General features: G+C 42.3%; 1 protein-coding gene across 1 annotated transcript; it reads right to left on the reverse strand.

Moving 5' to 3' along the window:
• Window positions 1–1306: 1306 nt before the first annotated feature.
• Window positions 1307–20906, reverse strand: LOC139313946 (vomeronasal type-2 receptor 26-like). The gene is made up of 7 exons (XM_070939437.1): window positions 20668–20906; window positions 18026–18317; window positions 8476–8609; window positions 7911–8244; window positions 4862–5080; window positions 3485–3614; window positions 1307–2211 (listed from the first exon to the last, which is right to left on the reverse strand). The coding sequence occupies exons 1-7, from the start codon at window positions 20904–20906 to the stop codon at window positions 1307–1309; spliced, it is 2253 nt and encodes a 750-aa protein (XP_070795538.1).
• Between the last annotated feature and the right edge of the window lie 618 nt (window positions 20907–21524).

Raw genomic sequence — 21524 nt, forward strand, 5'->3', positions numbered from 1 at the left:
TGGACAATGTGATGAACCTGTGGGGGTGGGGCATGGCTGTGAACATGACATCTCTAATAAATTGGAACTTTGAGGAATCTCAGGCCTCAGAGCTTTATTTTGTTGGTGGTGTTCCTTGGAACCCTGACACAGTGGCTTTTCTTCATATGTCAGAAACGGAAAAACAGGTTTCTGTCTCTTTCTGTTAATCCACAGAGCAAATGGTGCCTGGTGGCTCAGCAGACTGATAGCATTGTGATTAACACCAGCTGTCTGCAATTACTGTAAGTTCGAATCTCACCAGGCTCAAGGTTGACTCAGCCTTCTATCCTTTCAAAGGTAGGTGAAATGAGGACCAGTTTGTGGGGGCGATAAGCTGACTTTGTATAAATATACAAAAGGATGAAGGCTATTGCTTAACGCATTGTAAGACCCCTGAGTCTCCGGAGAAGGGCGGCATATAAATCAAATTAAAAAAAAATGGACTTGAAAATCAGGGTGGAGTTGGGCATGGGAGCCAATGAAGCAGAGAGATGGCATTTGGCCTGTGCCACAGTTTATTCAGGTGGTGCAAATAACAGAATAACAGAGCAGGAACGGACCTTGGTGATCTTCTAATACTCCAACTCCCTGCTCAAGTAAGAGAATCTATACCATTTCAGAGCAATGATTATCCATTGGGTATGTCTAGAGAAGGGAAGGACTAGGAGTGACATGAGAGGAGTCTTCCAATATTTGAAGGGCTGCCACCAAGGAGAGGGAGTCAAGCTATTCTCCAAAGCACCAGAAGGCAGGACAAGAAGCAATGGATGGAAACTAATCTAGGAAAGAAGCAACCTGGAACTAAGGAGTAATTTCTTAACAGCACGAACAATTAACTAGTGGAATGACTTCCCTTCAGAAGTTGTGGGTGCCTGATCTAAATCTAAAATAACCTGAACTAAAATCTGGAGAAACTTAAAATCTGAAATAACTTGAACTACACGTCAACAGTCCGACTAGAAACCCAACAAAAGTAGGCACACTCCGGAACTTTGTACTTCCAAAAGCAAAACTTTATTGGCTACACCATTTCGGTACTGAAGAATCAAAACCAGCTCTGTTTTTTCCCGCGCAGGGCTTGCATGGTTAAACAATAGCTTCTCCTTCTCCCCATCCCTGGATGTCTACATTGCCCAATAAGGAATCATCCTTTTGTTCTGAGAATAGTTCTTTTCTTTGTCAGACACCTAGAGAAAGGGCCTTGGTGGTTCCTTGATTCTTAGGGTCTGTCCCTTTCTAAATATGCCTCAAAGTGAAATATAAATGGTGCCTTTCCCAGCATTACTTAGAGATTCTTGTGCCTCATTATATTTTCCCTACAATTCAAATTGGGTCTCAGTAGGATAATGTAGCATTTGGGGAAAAAGATGCAAGCCAAGAGACCAGCCCCAGAGGCCAAGATGGAGAAGATCTCCACGGCCACCATGGACTTCCCTTTGGTGCTCAGGTAGGTGGGGAGGAAGCTGATCCAAACACTGCAAAAGACCAGCATGCTAAAAGTAATGAATTTGGCTTCATTAAAACTATCAGGCAATTTCCTAGCAGAAAAGGCCACCGTGAAACTGACAAAGGCCAGGAAACCCAGATAGGCGAGGACAGCATAAAACATTAAAGCTGAGCCTTCATTACATTCCAAGATGGCCTCTCCTACCAAGGAATGGAAGTCCCAGTTGGGAAATGGGGGAGAGATTACCATCCAGGTGGCACAAAGAATTGCTTGGATCATGGGACAGGCTAAAACAATGGAGTTGGTCAGTGGTTTTCCTAAGAGTTTCCTTGACTTGTTTCCTGGTTTGGTAGCCATGAAGGCCAGAACCACCATGACAGTTTTTGCCAAGACAGAGGAAACCGCAAGGGAAAAGAGAATGGCAAAGGCAGATTGTCGGAAGAGACAAATGAGCTTCCCAGGTTGACCGATGAAGAGGAAGGAGCAAAGAAAACAGAGTATGAGGGAGACTAGGAGGACGTAGGTCAGATCTCGGTTGTTGGCCTTGACAATTGGAGTGTCACGATGTTTATGAAATATCACCAGGATCACAGATGTGATCACAGAGAGAGAAAGTGCTAGAGAAACTAAAGTGTATCCCAGGGTCTCTTGATAGGAGAGGAAGTGGAGCTTCCTGGGAATGCAGTGGTCCTTGTCCTTGTTGGGATATTGGTCTTCTGGGCAAGAGTCACAGTGAGCTGCATCTGAAATCAAGATAAAATGATAAGATGAAAGTCTTTGTCTAAGGATTTTGGAGGCATTTGTCATCAGTATTATCCTTCCCTCAGGGGTGACTTGACTGTCCACTTTCTCTTGTGGCCAATCCACAAATGTGTTGTTGGAATCACCTACTCAGCACTTTAAGGTGCATCAAAAAGAGCAAAGCAACTTTCATTTGCGATGACCCTGAGCGTAGGTCAGTCAGAAACAAGCATCGGTTTGGTTTTCAGAAAGACAAGGTCCTCTCCAATCACCGGGCACTTCCATGGCTACTGTGGCTTTCATTGCCACAGAGATTGCCAACCTTTTTCCTACTTAATATTGGTATCCCCAGAAGACTGATAAATCTTCATCAAGAAGGCCTGCTCTTGTGTGTGTGTGTACATTATCAGTTTGGGTGTGTGTTGAGAAGATCACAGAGAGGGGGGAAGGGGGGAGGGAGGGAGAGAGGAGAGGGAAGCAAACCAGGAATCTAATATTTCTCTTGACAGTCTTGAGCAAGCATATGTGCCAATGTGACAGTTGCCCCTGCAGGCCTTCAAAGTCATGGAAAGTTCCTCAGGAAACATCTACTGTCCCCGAGATGACACCCAATATCCTTGGAGGACCCCCAAGGACAATTTCTGTACTGTAGATACAAGTGTCAAAGTATGTTGGGGGTCCCTCTTGCTCGGAGAGTCCCATTTTTATTCAGCTGAATAAACATGTAAAACCTATCAAGGCAAATACCTGGACTCTGTCTTTATTTATACTGAGCCACACCTGAAACCGGCAGAGAGAAAGGGGGGGATGGAGGGAGAGAGTGGGAGAGAATAGAATAGAATTGTTCCTTGCTGTTTTTTGCAGGAAAGAGCTAGCAGACATATGTAGAAGGATCTCTCTCACAGGTCTAATAATTTCCAGGGAGATTGATCGTGCTGAAAGAAGCAGCACACACTGTAAATCACAAAATTGAAGCTTGAACTACATATCCCACAACTTCAAAAAACATTGTTGGTTGGTTTTGCCAAAGAAATATGAGAATGGAAAGGACAGTAGGGAACACATAAGTTGCACCCTGAAACTCCCCTTCATTGCTCATGAGTGGGAAAAGTGGGGACAAGACCATTGAAATACATAAACTGAGAGGTTCTGCTGAAAAACCACGAATGCTTTGAGACATGTCAATCGTACCAAAACTGATTTTAAAAATCAATATTCTGATCTACGGAATGGCTTACATGATCCTCAAAGATCTGCATTTGAAGTGTGCTTTACCTGCCTGGTTAGAGATGGTCCTTTCTGGACAAGGATCACACTGGTAGCAGCAGACCTGCTCGCCCTCTGGAACGTTTCTCCTCTCTCCTGCTTGGCACCTCTTCATGCCACACCTGGCAAAGGGCACCTTCTGAAGAGAAGAGAGAAATGGTTGAAATGGCCTAAGCAGTGAATGTTCTTCATTTGTTTGTTTCCATTGTCCTGTTTCCCTCTCCAGAATGTCTTCCAAAGGAATGATTCACCATCGTCTACCAGAAAAATTGGGGGAAACTCCTGGGAGGTTCAGGCCAGGCCAGATGGCAGTCCAGTCTCTTCTTGAAAGCCTCCAGTGATGAAGCTCCCACAACTTCTGAAGGAACTTCTATTCCATTAGTTGATTGCTCTCATTGTCAGAAAATGTCTCCTTGTTTCCAGGCTGAATCTCTCCTTGATCAGTTTCCATCCATTATTCCTTGTCTGGCCTTCAGGTGCTTTGGAAAACAAGGTGACCCCCTCGTCCCTGTGGCAGCCCCTCAAATATTGAAAGACTGCTATCATGTGTCCCCTGGTCCTTCTCTTCACTAGACTAGCCATGACCAGTTCCTGCAACCGTTCATCGTATGTTTTAGCCTCAAACTAATTTGATTAGGGGATTAGGGATCCCCTAATCATCCTGGTTGCTCTTCTCTGCACTCTTTCCAGACTCTCAGCATCTTTTTTATAGTGTGGTGACCAAAATTGGATGTACTATTATAGGTGTGGTCTTATCAAGGCTATATAGAGTAGGTTTAGTACCTCACATGACCTGGATTGAATCCCTCTGTTAATGCAGTTTAGGATTGCATTGGCTTTTCTGGCTGCCACTGCACACGGCTGGCTCCTATTTAACTGACTGTCCACTAAGACTCCAAGATCCCTCTCACAGTCACTGCTATTAAGCCTGGTTTCCCCCAGTTTACATGCATGCTTTTGGTTTTTCTTGCCTAAGTGTAAGACTTTACTTTTCTCTCCATTGAATTTCATTTTGTTAGATAGGGCCCAGGGTTCAAGTCTGTCAAGATCCATTTGGATCTTGAGCCTAATTTCTAGGGTGTTGGCTATTCCTGCCAGTTTAGTATCATCCCCAAATTTGGTATCATGAAGATCCAACTGAATGGTCCATGGAGATCACTGTTGCCTGTTCCAATTGCATCTGGGTTTCAATCAAATGGTTTTCCCAATCCCATCCCTTCTCTTGGATCTGTCAATCACCAACTGTGTTACATGCAAGGCAGGTTTTCCTCCAACGGCTGCCACATTTTCTGATTCAGTCGTCCTGTTTTGAGTTAGAAGGGAATTCTGTATCCTCAGGAGAGAATGAGCCTTTCCCTGAAGTTACACCGTTTCCTTCCAGCTCACCTTTGAGGCCCAGGTGATTGCATTGGAGGCAATGGTGAAATCCTTTCTTGAGGGAGACCCAGGATCGAGTTCCCCAACCTTCACAGGCACAAAAGATCGATTAGGACAGAGAACCCAGTTGATAAGATCATAACGAGCAGATCCCAGTCCATTTTCTGAGAAGGAGATTTCCTCTCCAGCACTGTTGTTGAACTGGACCTTCCTCAAATAGGGAAGAATCTGGGGGGGAAAAGGGACATTCAGAAATCAAAGAAATTGGCTGAAAGCCACAAATGAGACATGATGGCTTCTATCATTCTGGGACGGCCTTCATCTTAAAGGGATGCATAATATATCTGGGAATCGAGAATAGTTTCCTTTTAGGAATGATTAAACCATTTGTACCACAACAGGGTACAATTCTACTGGTTCTCTCTAATTAGATTCAAAGAATGGAGAAAACAGGAACCGAGTCTGAGCAAATGAAGCCGTGCAGAAGTGAGTTCCTGCCCTGGTTTGTCACTCAATGAGGCAGGAAAGTATAATGAGAACCAGTTTCACACCAGGCTAGAAAGCAAGAGACTGTGAGTTCAAGTCCCACTTTAGCCATGAAAGCTGCTGGGTGATCTTGGGCCAGTCCATCTCTCTTGGTCCAATTCACCAGGGGGTCTAGGACAACTGAACATGGCTGCCTGGCCACACCACTTCACCGCAAGAGCCCTTCTACCGCTGACCCATTGCAAGCATTTATCCTCAGTGGTGGGATAGGAGAGCTTCTCCTAAAATCTACCATCATCTGTCGAGTTTTAAGAATGTTCAACTCCAGATTCTTCCGATTGTTAGATGTTAGAGATGTTAGATCCTGCGGCTCCTGCCTGGCCTCGCTCTTCACCCAGCTCCTCCTCACAATGCTGGAGTGTCCCCGAGAAGTTGGGGGCAGAGAGGGGGCAGGCAGGATGCAACGGGCAGCAGCAACAGCAGAAGTCATTGGGTGGAGCCCAGTGCCCTCCCTTCCCAGGCACCTGGGAAGCAGTGGTGAAATCTAAAATTGGTTACTACTGGTTCTGTGGGCGTGGCTTGGGATGGGGGGGGGTAATGTGACTGGGTGGGCGTGGCCATTTTTTTTTTAAAAAAAACCATTTTTAATGGTTCAGCGAAGAGGTTGTAGAAAAAATGCTTTCAAACGGCTCTGACAATCCCAGCTGAGTTGTCTGATCGGCAGAGGCTTTTTTTCTTTTAAATGCCTCTGACGATCAGGCAACTCAGCTTGGATCATCAGAGGCTCTTAAAAGAAAAATAGCCTCTGCCGATCAGGCAACTCAGCTTGGATCGTCAGAGCCTTTTGAAAGCATTTTTTCTACAACCTCTGAAGAAGTTGTAGGAAAAATGCTTTTAAAAGCCTTTGAGGATCCCAGCTGAGCCACGTGATCGTCAGAGGCTTTTTTTTTTTTAACTTTTAAAAACATTTTTTCGGCCAAAGAGGTTGTACAAAAAATTTATTTATTTATTTATTTATTTATTTATTATTTAAACTTGTATGCCGCCCTATCTCCAAAGGACTCAGGGCGGCTCACAACAATAAAAACAAGAAAAACAATATTAAAATACCCAATAGGATTATAAAAGACCATTAAAATCCCCTTTAAAACCCCTTCAGTCCGAACCAGCTAGGCGAAATAACCATGTTTTAAGGTCACGGCGGAAAGAGCGAAGGTTAGGGGCCACCCGGAGCTCCAGGGGGAGCCGATTCCACACGGTAGGTGCGCCCACAGAGAAGGCCCGCTCCCTAGAGGTCACCAGCCAACATTATCTGGCTGACGGCACCCCAAGGAGGCCCTCCCTGTGGGAACGCACCGGGCGATGGGGAGCTGTCGCTGGCCGCAGATGGTCCGCCAAATACTCCGGGCCTAAGCCTGGAAAATGCTTTTAAAAGTTAAAAAAAAGCCTCTGATGATTGTGCGGCTCAGCTGGGTATGGGGGGGGGCAGGGATTTTTGCTACCAGTTCTCCGAACCACCCGCCTCCATCGCTACTGGTGGTTGACCAGTGGGGTGGGGAATGCCAGCAGAGGGCCAGCTGAGGATAAACACCCACGATGCATCAGCTGCAGCGGGAGGCCCGTGGTGAACTGGGTGCAGACATGAGTTGGCCACAGCAAGTTGGTCCTGCAGGGTTCTCCCGTGGGGAGTCGGCTGCGGTGACCCTAGGCCAGAGGTGTCAAACTGGTGGCCCGCGGGCCGGATGCGTCACATGCAGGCCACGCCCACCCCAGCTCCGTCAAGGGAAAATCATCGTGATACGTCATGTGATGGCAATGTGATGTGGTGACTTTGATGGCAAACCTATGGCACACGTGCCGCAGGTGGCATGCAGTACCCTCTCTGTGGGCATGCGAGCCGTCGCCCCAGTTCACGCATGGTTGTCGGGTCTCTGCTGAGCATGCGCAGGGGTGGGGCACATGCAGGGGGTGCACACACATGCGGGGGTGGGGCATGTGCAGGGCATCATGTATGCATGCACAGGGGTGGGGCACATGCAGGAGGTCATTAGTGCATGTGCAGGAGTGAACACGCATCGCATTTGGGGGGTTCATGCATGCTTTTAGCACTCCATCCAGAAAAGGTTAGCCTTCACTACCCTAGATCCTACTGCATCCTCTCTTCGGAACATCCCACTTTCTCAGCTAAGATCTCCCCCCACCATCCTTGCCTTCCGCAGGTGCCTGAAGACCGGACTCAATGGCGCACTTCCATGCTGGATTGATGGACAGACTCCTATTCCCCCTGCCTTGCTCGCTACTGTCCACCCATCCAACGGTTCGGTCATCATGTTGTTGTATTCTTGTACTGTATTTGGTTCTCATTATTTATTTTATTGTTTTATTATTCTACTTCTGTTTTGCTTACACTCTTTTCGTTTCTTCATTTTTATTGTAGTAAGTCACCTAGAGTATAGGCCCATGGCAAAATAGGCAGCAAATAAATAGCATGCAGATACTTCATTCGTAACTCAAGAAATACTTATGGGAAGTTTCCTCTCTGTGGATTGGATTAAAAAGTGCCAGGGATTACCTGCCATGACTGGACATTGGAGATCCTCTTTCCAAGCCTCATCATGGCCGGTCGCGTTCCTGATCCATGCATTGCATGTAACGCGTGTGCCACAGCATAAACAGCATTGTAGATGTTGTAACTTTCACCCGTCATGCTGGTTTCAAACACGTAAGACGGCAGATTCTGTAAATTCTCCTTTCCTGTGCATTGCTTGTAGGACCTAGTTGGTTTATGGAACCTGCAGTTAAAGACCCTTTGCCACCATAGTGGGAGAAAGACGTCCCCTTGGGGCTTCAAAGGGTCTAAAGACAGGAGGAAACGGCTGAATTCGGGGACGTTCCCGGCGTGGTCCCTAAAATGCAAAGCTCCATGCAAGAGCTTTAAAGTTCTCAAACTGTATGGATATCTTATCGCACCAAATGTCCAATGGGAAGTTATCAGCCAAACTTTCCAAAACGGGGACTTTCTAGATAGTAAATCATCATACAAATGGCTCAGGAAAAATGAAACATTTCTAAAGTCTCCAAAGAGAATAACCACTTCAGCTTTCAATAAGATTTTGAGAAGGGACTTTAAATCCAACTTTGCAATGTTATCAGAAATGAACAGGTTGCTGAAGGCCAGGCAGATCTCCTTCTCCTTCAGCATTGGCATCAAAATTGAGATGAAATGTTCTCCAATGTCATCTTCAGGGGCCACCAGCCCAACCCAGTTCCACTGGAAATACAGGAGCAGCTGGACTAAACCCTCATACTGAGGAAATTCCTTGGGATTTATCCAGAAGAAGGAAGGATAAACTCTTCTGTCTCTTTGAGAGACCTCAAAGCCAAGACCGAGCTGGAGAAAATGAGATTCAACGTAAGAATTTATGGTCTTTGCTTTCTTCGTTTCTTGTCCCACCAATCAACCCGACTCACTTTGAGTAGCAACCTTAAGCTTCTTCCCTTCTTAGGAAGAGCCACCAGTTACAGGAATGGCCAAAATTATGGAAACCTTTTGGGGAAAGTGTATTTTTGAGGTTTGATGGCTAATAACACCACTTTTTTTTTTTTGGAGTTTCAAGATAATCCTATTCCACTGCTGGAATGGCCTGGGAATAGCCCTGACCTTCTTAACCCCATTGAAAATCTATGGAGCCGACTAAAGAAACTTGTTAGTCAGAAGCAACCCAGCAATAAAACCCAGTTAATAGAAGCCATCCTTCAATCCTGGTTTCACAGCCGCAGAACTAAAAGACTTGGTTCACTCCATGAAAAGACGTTGTAAGGATGTGGGACGACTTCCGGTTGGTGAATCCCAGCAAAATGGCGCTGTGACAGCGATCGCTGCTTGCAGTGCCACTTTTTTGTTGCGTTTTGGGGTCCCTTCGAGGCGTGGGAGCTTGGAGAGCTCCGCGGACGATAGCGGGGTGTCAGCAGGCAGAGCGGTGAGGAGCAAGCACTCTCTGCTGGACCGACTACCGCTGTCAAACTAACGCGGCGCGTCTGCTTTAAATGGCAGACTTGAAGCTGTGATAGCTAACAAAAGACAGGAAGCAAGAAGATTTCGGTGAAGTTGGTGCCTATGATCATTCGTACTACTCTCCCTTAAACACGCTCGGAGTGAGTTCAATTGGATTGTGCTGGCTGCGTCTGATAAGAAGGATCCTGGAAGGAATTGGCGGCGATTGTGAGGTTGGAGGAGATTGGTGGGAGATGAAATCGCAGACGTGCTGGTGAGACTGAGGATACTTTTAGAAAGGGAGACGGAGCCTTCAGTGGATTGGATTGATACTTTGTTTCGAGCAAACAAACTTTGGAAAGTTAAGAGTGTGGAATAGACTAATTGAATAAAGGAACTGGATTTTGGAAGTGCGGTAGCTGTCAGGACTAACAATAAGATTGTCTCTAGCTGAGAGACTGAGGAGCACTTGGGGAAGATAATGTGGCTGATGAAATCTGAATGACAATGCAAATGGAGAGTGATTGAATTTAAGAGCAACGCGAAGCAGATCATACAGCAAAGTGTGCCTGCTGCATCATTGTAAAAGAATTTTTTTATATTTTTTGGTTGCTTTTCCCTTCTGCTCTTTTATGACTGAGAGAAGTTATTGAGCAATTAATCAACTAATCAATTAATTAATCAACGAGTTGGGCAAATAACAACAACAAGAAAAAAAACATTAGAAAATTTATATATCTATAAGTATATATCTATATTAATATTATATATATTACATATTCCATTTTAGATAATCTAAATTAATTGTGAACTTATTTAAAATTTATTAAGTACTTTTTAGATTTTTTATTAAGGAATTTATATACGCTATAATCTTTTATATTCTATAATTGGATTTTTCCCTTTCTTCTCCTCCTTTCTTCTTTCAATTATTGATTCTTAATTTTGATTAGCTTTTTATAACTTAAAATATTGAATATCGAGATTGCATAATTAATTATTTATATGTGTACTTAGATTGCTCAAGATATATTAGAAAGTCATCAGTGCTTAAGTGTTAAATAAGAGTAGGTAAAGATAATTTGCTTAAGTAGTGGTAGCAGGTGAGAGGGTTATCTTAGTTCAAATTAGTTTAACTATTAATTGATCAATAAGTGACTTATTACAAGATAGGTTTGTGCAATAGATAAAAATTTGAATTATTGATTTATTGTATTACTAAACAATATTGAATAGTGGAACGGAAGGGAACGATTTAATATAAATTCATTTGATAGAGGCAGTTAAATATTGGTGGATGACAATTTGGAAAAACATTGAAAATATAACAAGAAAACAGAAAAAGGTATTAAAAGAGATGATGAGCTTCTCATCCACGGTGACAAAAACAGGAAAGAAAACATCCTCAAATCCCACGATCACAACGACATCACCTGCTACACAGAAATTGACTGAAGGTTTCTCTAAAATGGAGAAATCAGGAATGCTACCCACAATGCAAGCAATGCAATCAACATTGACAGCAATACAGGACACGATGATTATGTTACAAGAAAAAATGTCTAGTAATCATACTGAATTGAAGACAGATATTAGGGCATTAGATCAAAAAATGATTGGTATACAGGAATCGATACAAACTAATACACAGAAGATTAAAAAGATGGAAGTTAAAATGGAACAACAGGAAAAAAATTTAGATACGGTTGACCAAAAACTGATGGAACAGAACAGGGAATTGACAGACTCAATTACCCAATTGGAAATGGATCGAGCCTCCTTCTATCTCCGTTTCCAAAACATTGCGGAAGATAAGGAAGAAGATCTGTGCCAGGTGATGGCAGAATTAATTGCTGGGGTGTTGCAACAAGATAAATTGGATATTATAAAGGAAATTGACGAGGCGTACAGGGTCCAGACAAATTATGCACGAAGAAATAAATTGCCGAGGGAGGTGCATATAAGATTCGCAAGGAAGAAGGTAAAGGATATCCTCTATAGTATGGCAAGAGATGAGCCAATCATGTATAAGGGAAAGGAGGTGATCATACTGAAACAAATCCCAAGGAGGGTAAGGGAGATAAGGAGAGATTATAGGTTTTTGGCTACTCAATTAAACAAAAGGAATATTCTCTTCAGGTGGATCTTACCAGAAGGCATGTGGATCACATGGCAAGGGAATAAAGTTAAGATAGATAGCTTAGTAGCAGCTCAAGAGTTCCTGGATCAATTACGAGCGTCTGAAGAGGATCAAAGTAGTAAAGAGGAGTTAGAGGCGGAAACATCGAAAGAAGAAGTAACCCAGCAGATAAGAGAGAAAGAAGGGATATCGAAGGAAAAGGAGGAGGAAGATAAGGATAGTAAGGAGACAAAGAAAGACCAAAGTCCACAAAGAGTCACACGTGCCAAGAAGTATTAGGATAGTATACAAAAATTAAGAGATGGATGATTGGAAATTGATATCGGTTAATGTAAATGGCCTAAACAATAACAAAAAGAGGAAATTTTTTTTTACAAAATTAGCTAAACAAAATATGGATATAGTGTGCCTTCAAGAGGTGCATATTAAAAAGGAAAATCAAAAATATTTGGAATATAAGAAATTGGGGAATCTTTATGCATCCCTAGCTGATAAAAAGAAAAGGGGAGTAGCATTGTACATCAAGAAGGAAATAAAAGCCGAACTAAAATATGCAGACCCGAAGGGAAGGGTATTAATGGTGGAAGTTAAAAGAGGCAAATGTCCAATCTTATTAACAGCAATTTATGCCCCGAATGAAAACCTAGGAGACTTTTATAAAAAATTAGGAGAGAGATTAAGTATGATGGATAAGAGCAAGATTTGCATAATTGGCGATTTTAATGGGGTAATAGTTTCAAATAGAGATTATAAGGGGACCAAAGGTAAAAAGAAAAAGAGGAAAAATTTACCAAAACCATTCTTTGATATGGTAGAAGAATTCAATCTAGTGGATATTTGGCGGGTTCTGCACCCATATCAGAGGCAGTATACATATTATTCTAATCCTAAGAAATCTTGGTCTAGGATTGATATGATGTGGATAAGCAGAGATATAGGGTTAGATATTAAGTCAACAGAAATCATGCCCAACATTTGGGCAGACCATAATCCATTAGAGGTTAAATGGGAATGTACGCACAAGAGAAGAAATACAAGATGGAGATTAAATAATCAATTTCTAAAGGACAAGCAAAATGTTGAGAAAGTAAAAAAAGAATTAAATTTATTTTTTGAAGTAAATGAAAAGGAGGCAACATCTCGAGGTATCATATGGGATACAATGAAAGCGTACGTAAGAGGACTAGCAATATCGTATAGTGCACACAGGAATAAGGAAAGAAGAGAGAGGCAGAAGGCACTGATAGAAGAATTAGGGAAAGCCGAGAGGGAACTACAACATAAACCAGATAATAAGGATGTTAAAGAAAATTGGATGGTTATACGGCACAAATTAAACGTAATAGATCAAGAGGAATTGGCGTACAAAATGAAATGAACCAAACAATATTATTTTGAAAATGCAAACAAACCGGGCAGGTGGCTGTCCTATAGGTTAAAAAAAGAAAAAGAGAAAGGCATAATTCATCAATTGGAAGACCCGGAAGGCCACCTCAACAATAAACAGGAAGATAAATTGGAGATTGCCCGAGAGTATTATGCGGCTCTGTATGCGGAAGAACAAATTCCTAATGAAAAGGTGGTCCAATACTTGTCAAAAGAAAGTCTTCCAAAAATCGGGGAAGAGGATAAAGAAATACTTAATAAAGAAATAACGATGACAGAATTAAGAATGGTAATATCAAAACTTAAAAAGAACAAATCCCCAGGCCCAGATGGACTTCCAGGGGAATTTTATAAAAATTCGGATTTGGGAGAAATTTTGTTACCAAAGTTGTTAGAAATTTATAATGAGGCCCTAACAGAATCCAAAATTCCAGAATCATGGAGAGAGGCGTATATTACTCTCCTCCAAAAAGAAGGAGAAGACCCAAAATTAATTAAAAATTACAGACCGATATCCCTCCTGAATACGGACTACAAAATCTATATGGGTATTTTAGCAGGAAGGCTAAAAATAATTTTGAATAAATTAATACACAGTGACCAAAATGGATTCCTCCCTGGGAGGCAAATCAGGAATAATACAAGGATGATAATAGACATATTGGAATACTATGAGGAACACCCAAACAAAGAAATGGCATTGGTCTTTGTCGACGCCCAAAAGGCATTTGACAATCTTAATTGGCAATTTATGAAACAACAAATTATCCAAATGGAATTCGGATCAAATTTTGTCAATACGATATCCACAATCTATCAAAAACAAAAGGCTAATATATTACTGAATGGAGAACTAACTAAGGCTTTTCAAATTAGAAAAGGGGTCCGACAAGGGTGCCCTCTATCCCCACTTCTATTTATCTTAGCACTAGAAGTATTCTTGAGAAAGATTAGGAACAATAATGAAATAAAGGGTCTGACAATCAGAAAAGAGATATATAAGACACAGGCATTTGCAGATGATGTGGTATTAATCATGGAAGAACCATTAGAATCAGGCACTAAAATTCTGGAAGAATTGGGCAATTACGGGGAGGTAGCAGGCCTTAAATTAAATAAATCCAAAACTAAATTATTAACAAAAAATATGACGGAGGCAAGGAAAAAAGTACTGGAAGAATCAATGGAGATCCAAATCGCCAAGAAGGTAAAATACCTGGGGGTCTGGATTTCATCAAGGTGCTCGGCCCTCAGAGAGGATAATTATTTACCATTGATTAGAAATATTAAACAGGATCTGGAAAAGTGGGGAAGACTACAGATATCATTATTAGGCAGAATCGCGGCAATAAAAATGAGCATATTACCCAAGTTATTGTATCTATTCCGAACGGTCCCTGTTAAATTAGATAAAAAATTCTTTCTGGAGCTCAATAGCATCATCAGGAAATTTATTTGGGAGGGAAAGAAACCAAGGATAGCATTTAGGAATTTACAGGACAAGAAGGAAAGAGGGGGTTTCGGATTACCTAAATGGGAGTTATATCAAAAAGCTGCAAACCTAGTATGGCTGAAAGAATGGGCAACCCTAAGAAATAAAAGACTGTTAACTCTAGAAGGGTATGATCTCCAGAAGGGTTGGGATGCATATCTCTGGGATACTGGGAAGAAGATAAAAACTTACTTCCATAGACATAAAATAAGGGAGATCTTGATACAAATATGGGGAGAGATGAGACAGAAGCACTATAGGAAAATTCCGAGATGGCTTTCCACCATGGAGGCTATAATATATCCAAATGTATTAGAAATGGGTAAAACGTTCAGATACAATGAATTATTAGATGGGGGAGGGAACCTTAAAACAAGGGAAGAATTGATGGAACAAGGTATTTCTATAGACTGGTGGCCATATAACCAAATTAAATCCAGATATAAAAAAGATAAGGAGGAATTTGGCATTGAAATGAGCATAAATGGATTTGATAAGATATGGATGGGTACGGACGACAAAATTTTAGCTAAATTATATAATTACTTATTGGAGTACGATATGGCAGAGGAAGTAGTTAAAGAACCGATGTTAGCATGGGCCAAAAATATAGGACAGAATATAAATTTGAACGAATGGGATTCAATATGGAATAATAACCTTAAAATGACAAAGGCGACGGCTTATAAGGAAAACCAATACAAGCTGTTTTATAGATGGCATATGGCCCCAGCCAGGATAGCGAAGATCTACCCCAATTCGAGCCCTAAATGTTGGAAATGTGACCATCAGCAGGGTACTTTTTATCATTGCTGGTGGACATGTAATCAGGCACAAAAATTCTGGAGGATGATATGGGTGTGGATTAGAGAAATAATAAAAGAAAATTTTGATTTTGACCCAAAAGCTTTTCTCCTGGGAATTTTGAAAACTGAATATGCAAAAAAGAAAAAGTATTTAATTATACATATTCTGACAGCCGCTAGAATTTCCTTTGCCCAGTATTGGAAAGAAAAACAAATACCACCTCAAGAACATGTTATTGGAAAAATATTGGAGTGCGCCGAAATGAACAAATTGACTTCAGAAATTAATGACAGAGAAGATTCAGAATTTTATAGCGTGTGGGACATGTGGTACGAATGGATGGGGGAAAGAAATAAAGAAGGTAATAGAGATTAAATTTTAACTAATTAACAAAATCTATATGAATAGTATTAGATTTAGTCTTAGGGAGTTGAGCACTATTATTTTTAAGTGTTTGAAATTAAATCTAGCTTCAAGAAACAATATCAACAAAAGACAAGCAATAATGTATGTAGATGTATATATGTATATAACTGCACCAATGAACCGAAAATGTACCGATTGTATCACTATATGTTATAATAAAATCAAATTTAAAAAAAAAAAAAAAGAAAAGACGTTGTAAGGCCGTCATTCATGCTAAAGGTCACCCAACTAAGTATTAACTGACATGGTGATCATTTTTGTATATCTCGTTTTTTCTACACGTTTCACTTTTCTTCTTTATACTGTAACTGCTATTCTAATAGCAAATCCCTCATAAAAGTTATTGCATTACATTCTTGATGAAATTATCTTTCCAGTGATATATAATTTTATGGTACTACTCCAAAAAAAGAAAGTGGTGTTATTAGCTAGTTTTAGAAAATATAGTTTTCCCAAAAGGTTTCCACAATTTTGGCCACTACTGTAACATATTTTGCCTGGCTCTGACATGTCAGATAGGAGAACAAACCTTCCACCTGATAAAATGAATAAACTGTATGGAAAAGGTAGCTACGCTTTTATGAAGAATAGGTTAGGATGGAACCACGCCTGGAAAGTTTAGCGTTCAGAATTATTCCATTCTCTATTTCTTGGAGTTAGATTAAAACTTATCTTAACACACAAAATATAAAAATCAAGTCAACTGCATCATGGATTCTTTAAGTCATGTACTCCGGATGTGCCCTACCCTCAAACCACATTTAGCTCCTGTGTGTGCTACTCTTATCCCAAAGGTGCTTTTTCCAAAAGGCAACTGGATATTCTTGGTTTTTTCCTTAAATGAAAACCTTTTGCTTCTCATCCAAGAAGCTTCCTCAGTTCTGACTGAATGGTGGAGAATGGGAGAGGTTATATTCTTTGCAGTCATCTGGTCATTAGCACTCTTTCTGAGACTCATTGAGGCCACTGGGAGATTTATCTGTGCTCTCAGCATTATCTTAACAGTGCAAATAGATGTGGAACCAACCTTATTGGAACTGCTGAAAGGTCTGTGTTGTGAATAGGAGATGGGTGGTGTCATATCCCTCCCTCTCTGTTGAAAGAGGGCTGCTCAATTTTAAAGTAGATGACCTCTTTGACTCCTCTTTCAAATCAGCAGTCTTCTCTGTCCAGAATGTGGACTTTGCTGTCTTCAAAAGCAGTGAGCTTTGCCTTTCAAATGCGGATAGACTGCTTAACCCTGTCCTGATGGGTTTGTTCTCCTATGTTGTGCCATGTGTTTGTGAAGTGGTTGTTTTGTTTCTCCAATATACAGATCAGCACATGTCTCTACTGCATTCTACTGCATATACCAAATTGCTCAATTTGTGTCTTGTATTCTTGAGGTGGATAAGTGTCAAGTATTTGCAAGCCATTGGCACATGTGTCATATAGACACCAGTGGAGGCAGAGAGTGTCTCCACCCCTGTGTGGAAAGGAGAGGCTTACCCTGAATATAAAACCCCCTCCAACCTTTTCCACCTCGCTCTCTCCATCTCTCTCTTTTCATGTTTGTTCCTCATGAGACTTGATCTCTGTTGTACATAGTTAATATGATTTATCATATGAATAAATACGTTTAAGACATTTATTTATGCATCTGCCTCTGAACTCCTCTATGCTCCTGGGTGTTTCTATGATCCCAACTCCACAATAAGTTTCTGCCTTAATGTATTATTGGGTTTAAGGTGTGCATGTATCTTGTGCTGGTTGAAAATCCTCCTGAGTTTTTCAGATATTCTTGTATGGAATGGTAACATGCTCTGTGTCAAGTTTCCGAAAGATGCCCTAATTAATTCATGAGCCATGATCCAAACTTCAAAGGAAATATATTCATTTATTGGGAGCACCATTCCGGCAATACTCGGATGCAGTCAGGACTGATCCTACGTAGATTTATGTTCCCCTATGACCCTGTCTCTCCCCTCCTCTCTGGCCATGTCATAAATCACATTCTCCAATTACCCACTTTGGCTGGCTGTGAAACCTAACACCCTCCTTCTGATTGCGGTCAGAAAGAATGTATGGAATTCACTTCAGTTCTCCCTCCCTCCTGCTCATGGCAACTTGAAAGCTTTGCAAGTTGACACTCTGTTTATTGTTCTCATCTTTGTCTGTTATGGAGAAGCTCCTACTGGTTCTTTTTATGGGTTTCAAGAAAGCCCAGTGGGGATAGCCACAAGCTGTGTGGGCTTCCTTGATTCCTAAAGCACATCAAGGAAGCCCTTATAACTTGTGGCTTCTTGGATGAGAAGTCAAACATATTCAAGGAAAAATCCAAGAAATTCTAGTTACTTTTTGAAAAGCACCTTTGGGACAACCATGACCTGCATTGAGACTTTCCATGGACACCATATGCTTCTCTTGTTTGTCTACCCCATACTGCCTCCAACTAACCCTTACCTGCGAGACCTTGAAGATGCTGAAGATGGAGGCCATCAGCCTTGAGGATCTGGAGTTGAGACCTCCAATGACAGAGAGCAGAGGCTCCCGCCGGTCACATTTGTAACGTGGAACCATTTGTCCTCGTGTGGAGAGCAGGGAGAGGCTGAATAAGACAATCCTCCTCTCCAACTTGTGATTGTCGTAGATGTGGAAGCCAAGGGTGATGTTGGGCAGGAGAACCAGATCCTTGTTGACCTCTCTGACTGCAAACATCAAAGCCAGGAACTGCTGGTAGTTCTTGCTGATGATGCTATTGTGAGAAAAAACCTCTCTTAATTTATTTATTTTATTTTATTAAATTTTTATACCGCCCTTCTCCCGAAGGACTCAGGGCGGTGTACAGCCAAAAATAAAACCGACAACTATATGAAAGTTAAAAGACAATTTAAAAATATTAAATAATTTGGCCGAAAGAGCTAAAATAGAAACCACCTATTAAAACAGCATTTAGGCCAGCCCTGCTTGATGAAACAATAGCGTTTTGAGGGCGCGGCAAAAGATGTGAAGGTTGGGGATCCTACGAATCTCCGGGGGCAGCTCATTCCAGAGGGCAGTTGCCCCCACAGAGAAGGCTCTCCCCTTGGGGGTCGCCAGTCGACATTGTTTGACCGACGGCACCCTTAATGGAGTGGAACGGAATGGAACAGAACAGAACAGGGTATGGAATATAATAGAATAGATAAACAACAGAATACATACACATTGGAGAACATTACATGTCAGCTTGTGTGTGTTGGTGGGGTTTGTCTTGTCATGTGTGTGTGTGTTTGTGTGTGTGTGTGTGTGTGTGTGTGTGTGTTCTATGGAGCAGCAAGTCCCAGGTTCATAAGGCTTGTTTATTAAGGATCTTTCTTGATTTTAAAAAAAAATGATTGATAAGACAGCAGAAACGTCTGTCCATCCAAATCAGGGACCATGTTATGCCCTTCTGGCCTCCCTCCCTTCTTCACTTGGCTCCGGTGGCTCTCATCCTTCCCAGTGGCTTCTTTTCCACCCTACTCAATCTGAGCCTCTCTTGGAGCAGCTTCTTTGGGTCTGCCAACCGTTCCTGAGCACAAGGCTGCACAGACTCCCTGAAAGCCATTCTTCATCAGCTCTGCTGATTCCAACACTGAGTTTTATCATTTTTACAATTCCCCACCCTGGAAAATCTGTGGGCTTCTCCTTGAGTCTTCTAGCATGACTTTCAGTCCAGGTTAATATTATAAGTCAACTACTGAATTAGACCAACACAAGATCTCAGGCGTTGTCCTCCTTTATATCTTATGTTCTCCTCTTCCTGGGGAAGAGTTCTGGAAAGGTTGGGAATTCTAGCCTATTTTATGAATTTGGCTTTTTACTGAGAAAAGTAGAAAGATCTCAACTACACTGGGAGATTGCAAACCTCTCTAGAGGAAGGGCTTCCTAGAGGGGTCCCTGAGCCCCAAACAAAGCAAATAACGATCTACTTCTTTCCAGGTGAAACTTACTCCTTTCCAAAAACACGTGAGAATAGGTTTTTTTGATAGCCTTCAACTTTCACGGCCATAAAGTGTTGCAGGTTCAAATTCCCACCAATGATGAAGTCACCAGACCTGTAATAGTCCCATTGTTCCGGAGTCTGGAAAGGGTTTGTCAACACACATACACTTTGCTCCCTCTTAGCAGAAGTTGGAGGCAGGAGCCAGAAGAGCAGCAGGAGGAGGAGGAAGTGAGGCAGCCCAGCCATTCTTCTTCTCACCTTCCCTCCTAGATCAGAAATCAAGGCTTGTGTCAGAAGCTGAATGGCAGGGAGCCCTTGAAATCTCACCCCAGCTTTAGCACAATAGAGAGAGGTCATGCCACCTGGATGGCCTCAGCAGGGCATATTTATATCAACCACTTACCTGTGTTTGGGCTGTGACCAAAGAGAAAACCTGGGCCAGCAAACGGAGGAGTTAGTTCTTTGCAAGACAAGGAAAGGTGTTATTTTTGCCACACCTGGAGAAGTCAGAACATGCCCTTTGAAACAGATTTTATCTTGGAAAGATTTTTCTAGGTAGAAATCCACAGGGGGCAGAGGGCGGGCGGCACATGAAGAATTACTGTTCTTCCGATAATTGCAAGGAAAAGCAAGTTTCCATCGTTTCTCTTCATACACCAGAAAGGGGGAAAACATGTTTGTGTCTCAAAGGAACCTGCAAGTCAAGAGGAAGTTGGGCCTGTGACCTACATATGAAGCAACCAAGATGGCATTTGGCCTATGACATCATTTATTCAGATAGTATGAGCTTTAATGGGGGCATCGTGCCCAGAATGGGTCAACTCGCCACAGCCAACTCATGAGACAATTCAACAATTCAATTTAATCATTTAAAATAATTAAAACGTTGTTTTAATTTTTGTCATTCCCATTCCATTCTTTCTTCCTTTTTCATTCTTTCTTTAATGATTCTGTTCCACCATTTCTTTAATATTAGTGTAACTCTTGTCCCTCGACGAGTTGGCCACTGCAAGATAGTCAAGGCAAGTTGGCCACAGTGAGTTGTCCTAGACCAGGTGTTATGTCCATATATGGTCATGCTGCCGGATTGGATAGTCCACCGGCGGGAGTTTTAAAATTCTGTCATTCGCCAGCTTGCCTGCCAGCTCCCTTTATAAGGCGAGCCCGGCAGCGCAGCAGGCTGTTCTTATTCTCACTATTAAAGTGCTGAACAGACCTCGCTGCTCGCGTATTCTTTCCTTGCGCCAATCTAACACTGGTGACGAAGGATTTCAAGAACCACAGTGAAGAATCTCGTGGCACCATCGCCACCCAGCCCAACTCAAGAGAGCAAGTCACTGAGCTGGAGTCACTAAGAGCTGAGAGCACGAGAGCCATGGCAGCGCCACAAATCTCGCTGGCTCCATTCAATCCCGATCAGGAGAAGTGGGAGTCCTACATGATTAGGTTCCACCAATTCCTGACCGGTAATGGCTACCAAGATCTGGAGGACAACCGCAAGCAAGACTTGTTCCTGGCACATTGCGGATCAGCAGTCCTGGAGATGGCCATCAACCTCGTGGCACCCCAGGACATCAAGACCATGGCATGGAGCGACCTCCAAGATGTTCTCCAGGAACACTATGCCCCAACCAGCACATCGTTGGCGAACAGATTCTCTTTCAGCCAACGGAACCAGCAGGAGGGAGAATCCATTAAGGAATTCGTGGCAGCCCTGCGGAAGCTGGCTGCCAGCTGCAAGTTCGACCACGTGGACAACGCCATCCGAGATCGCATTGTCTTCGGGATGCGGGACATCTCCCTGCAGAGAAAGTTACTGAGCAGGAGAAAGGTATCGCTGAAAGACATGCTTGAAGAGGCCACAGCCGCAGAGACATCAGAGGTGGCAGCAGCAGCGATGCAGAGAGCTAAGGCAGTCCACAAAATTAAGAAAGCCCCCCAGACCTCATCCGAGGAATCCACCACTGGATCAGAGTCGGAACAGGAAATGATGGT

The sequence above is a fragment of the Pituophis catenifer genome, unplaced genomic scaffold (genome assembly GCF_029215685.1).
Source record: "Pituophis catenifer annectens isolate HBS135680 unplaced genomic scaffold, rPitCat1.0.hap2 SCAF_1, whole genome shotgun sequence".
Taxonomy (NCBI): Eukaryota; Metazoa; Chordata; class Lepidosauria; order Squamata; family Colubridae; genus Pituophis; species Pituophis catenifer.

Bases quoted from the DNA above. Each gene is read 5' to 3' on its own strand.
- LOC139313946 (XM_070939437.1), bottom strand. From the start codon at position 20,906: ATGGCTCTCGTGCTCTCAGCTCTTAGTGACTCCAGCTCAGTGACTTGC. The intron at 18,318-20,667 runs GCAAGCTGGCGA...TTCTCACAATAG, and splicing joins CTTATAAAGGGAGCTGGCAG to CATCATCAGCAAGAACTACC. The intron at 2,212-3,484 runs GTAAAGCACACT...TCTTGATTTCAG, and splicing joins GACCATCTCTAACCAGGCAG to ATGCAGCTCACTGTGACTCT.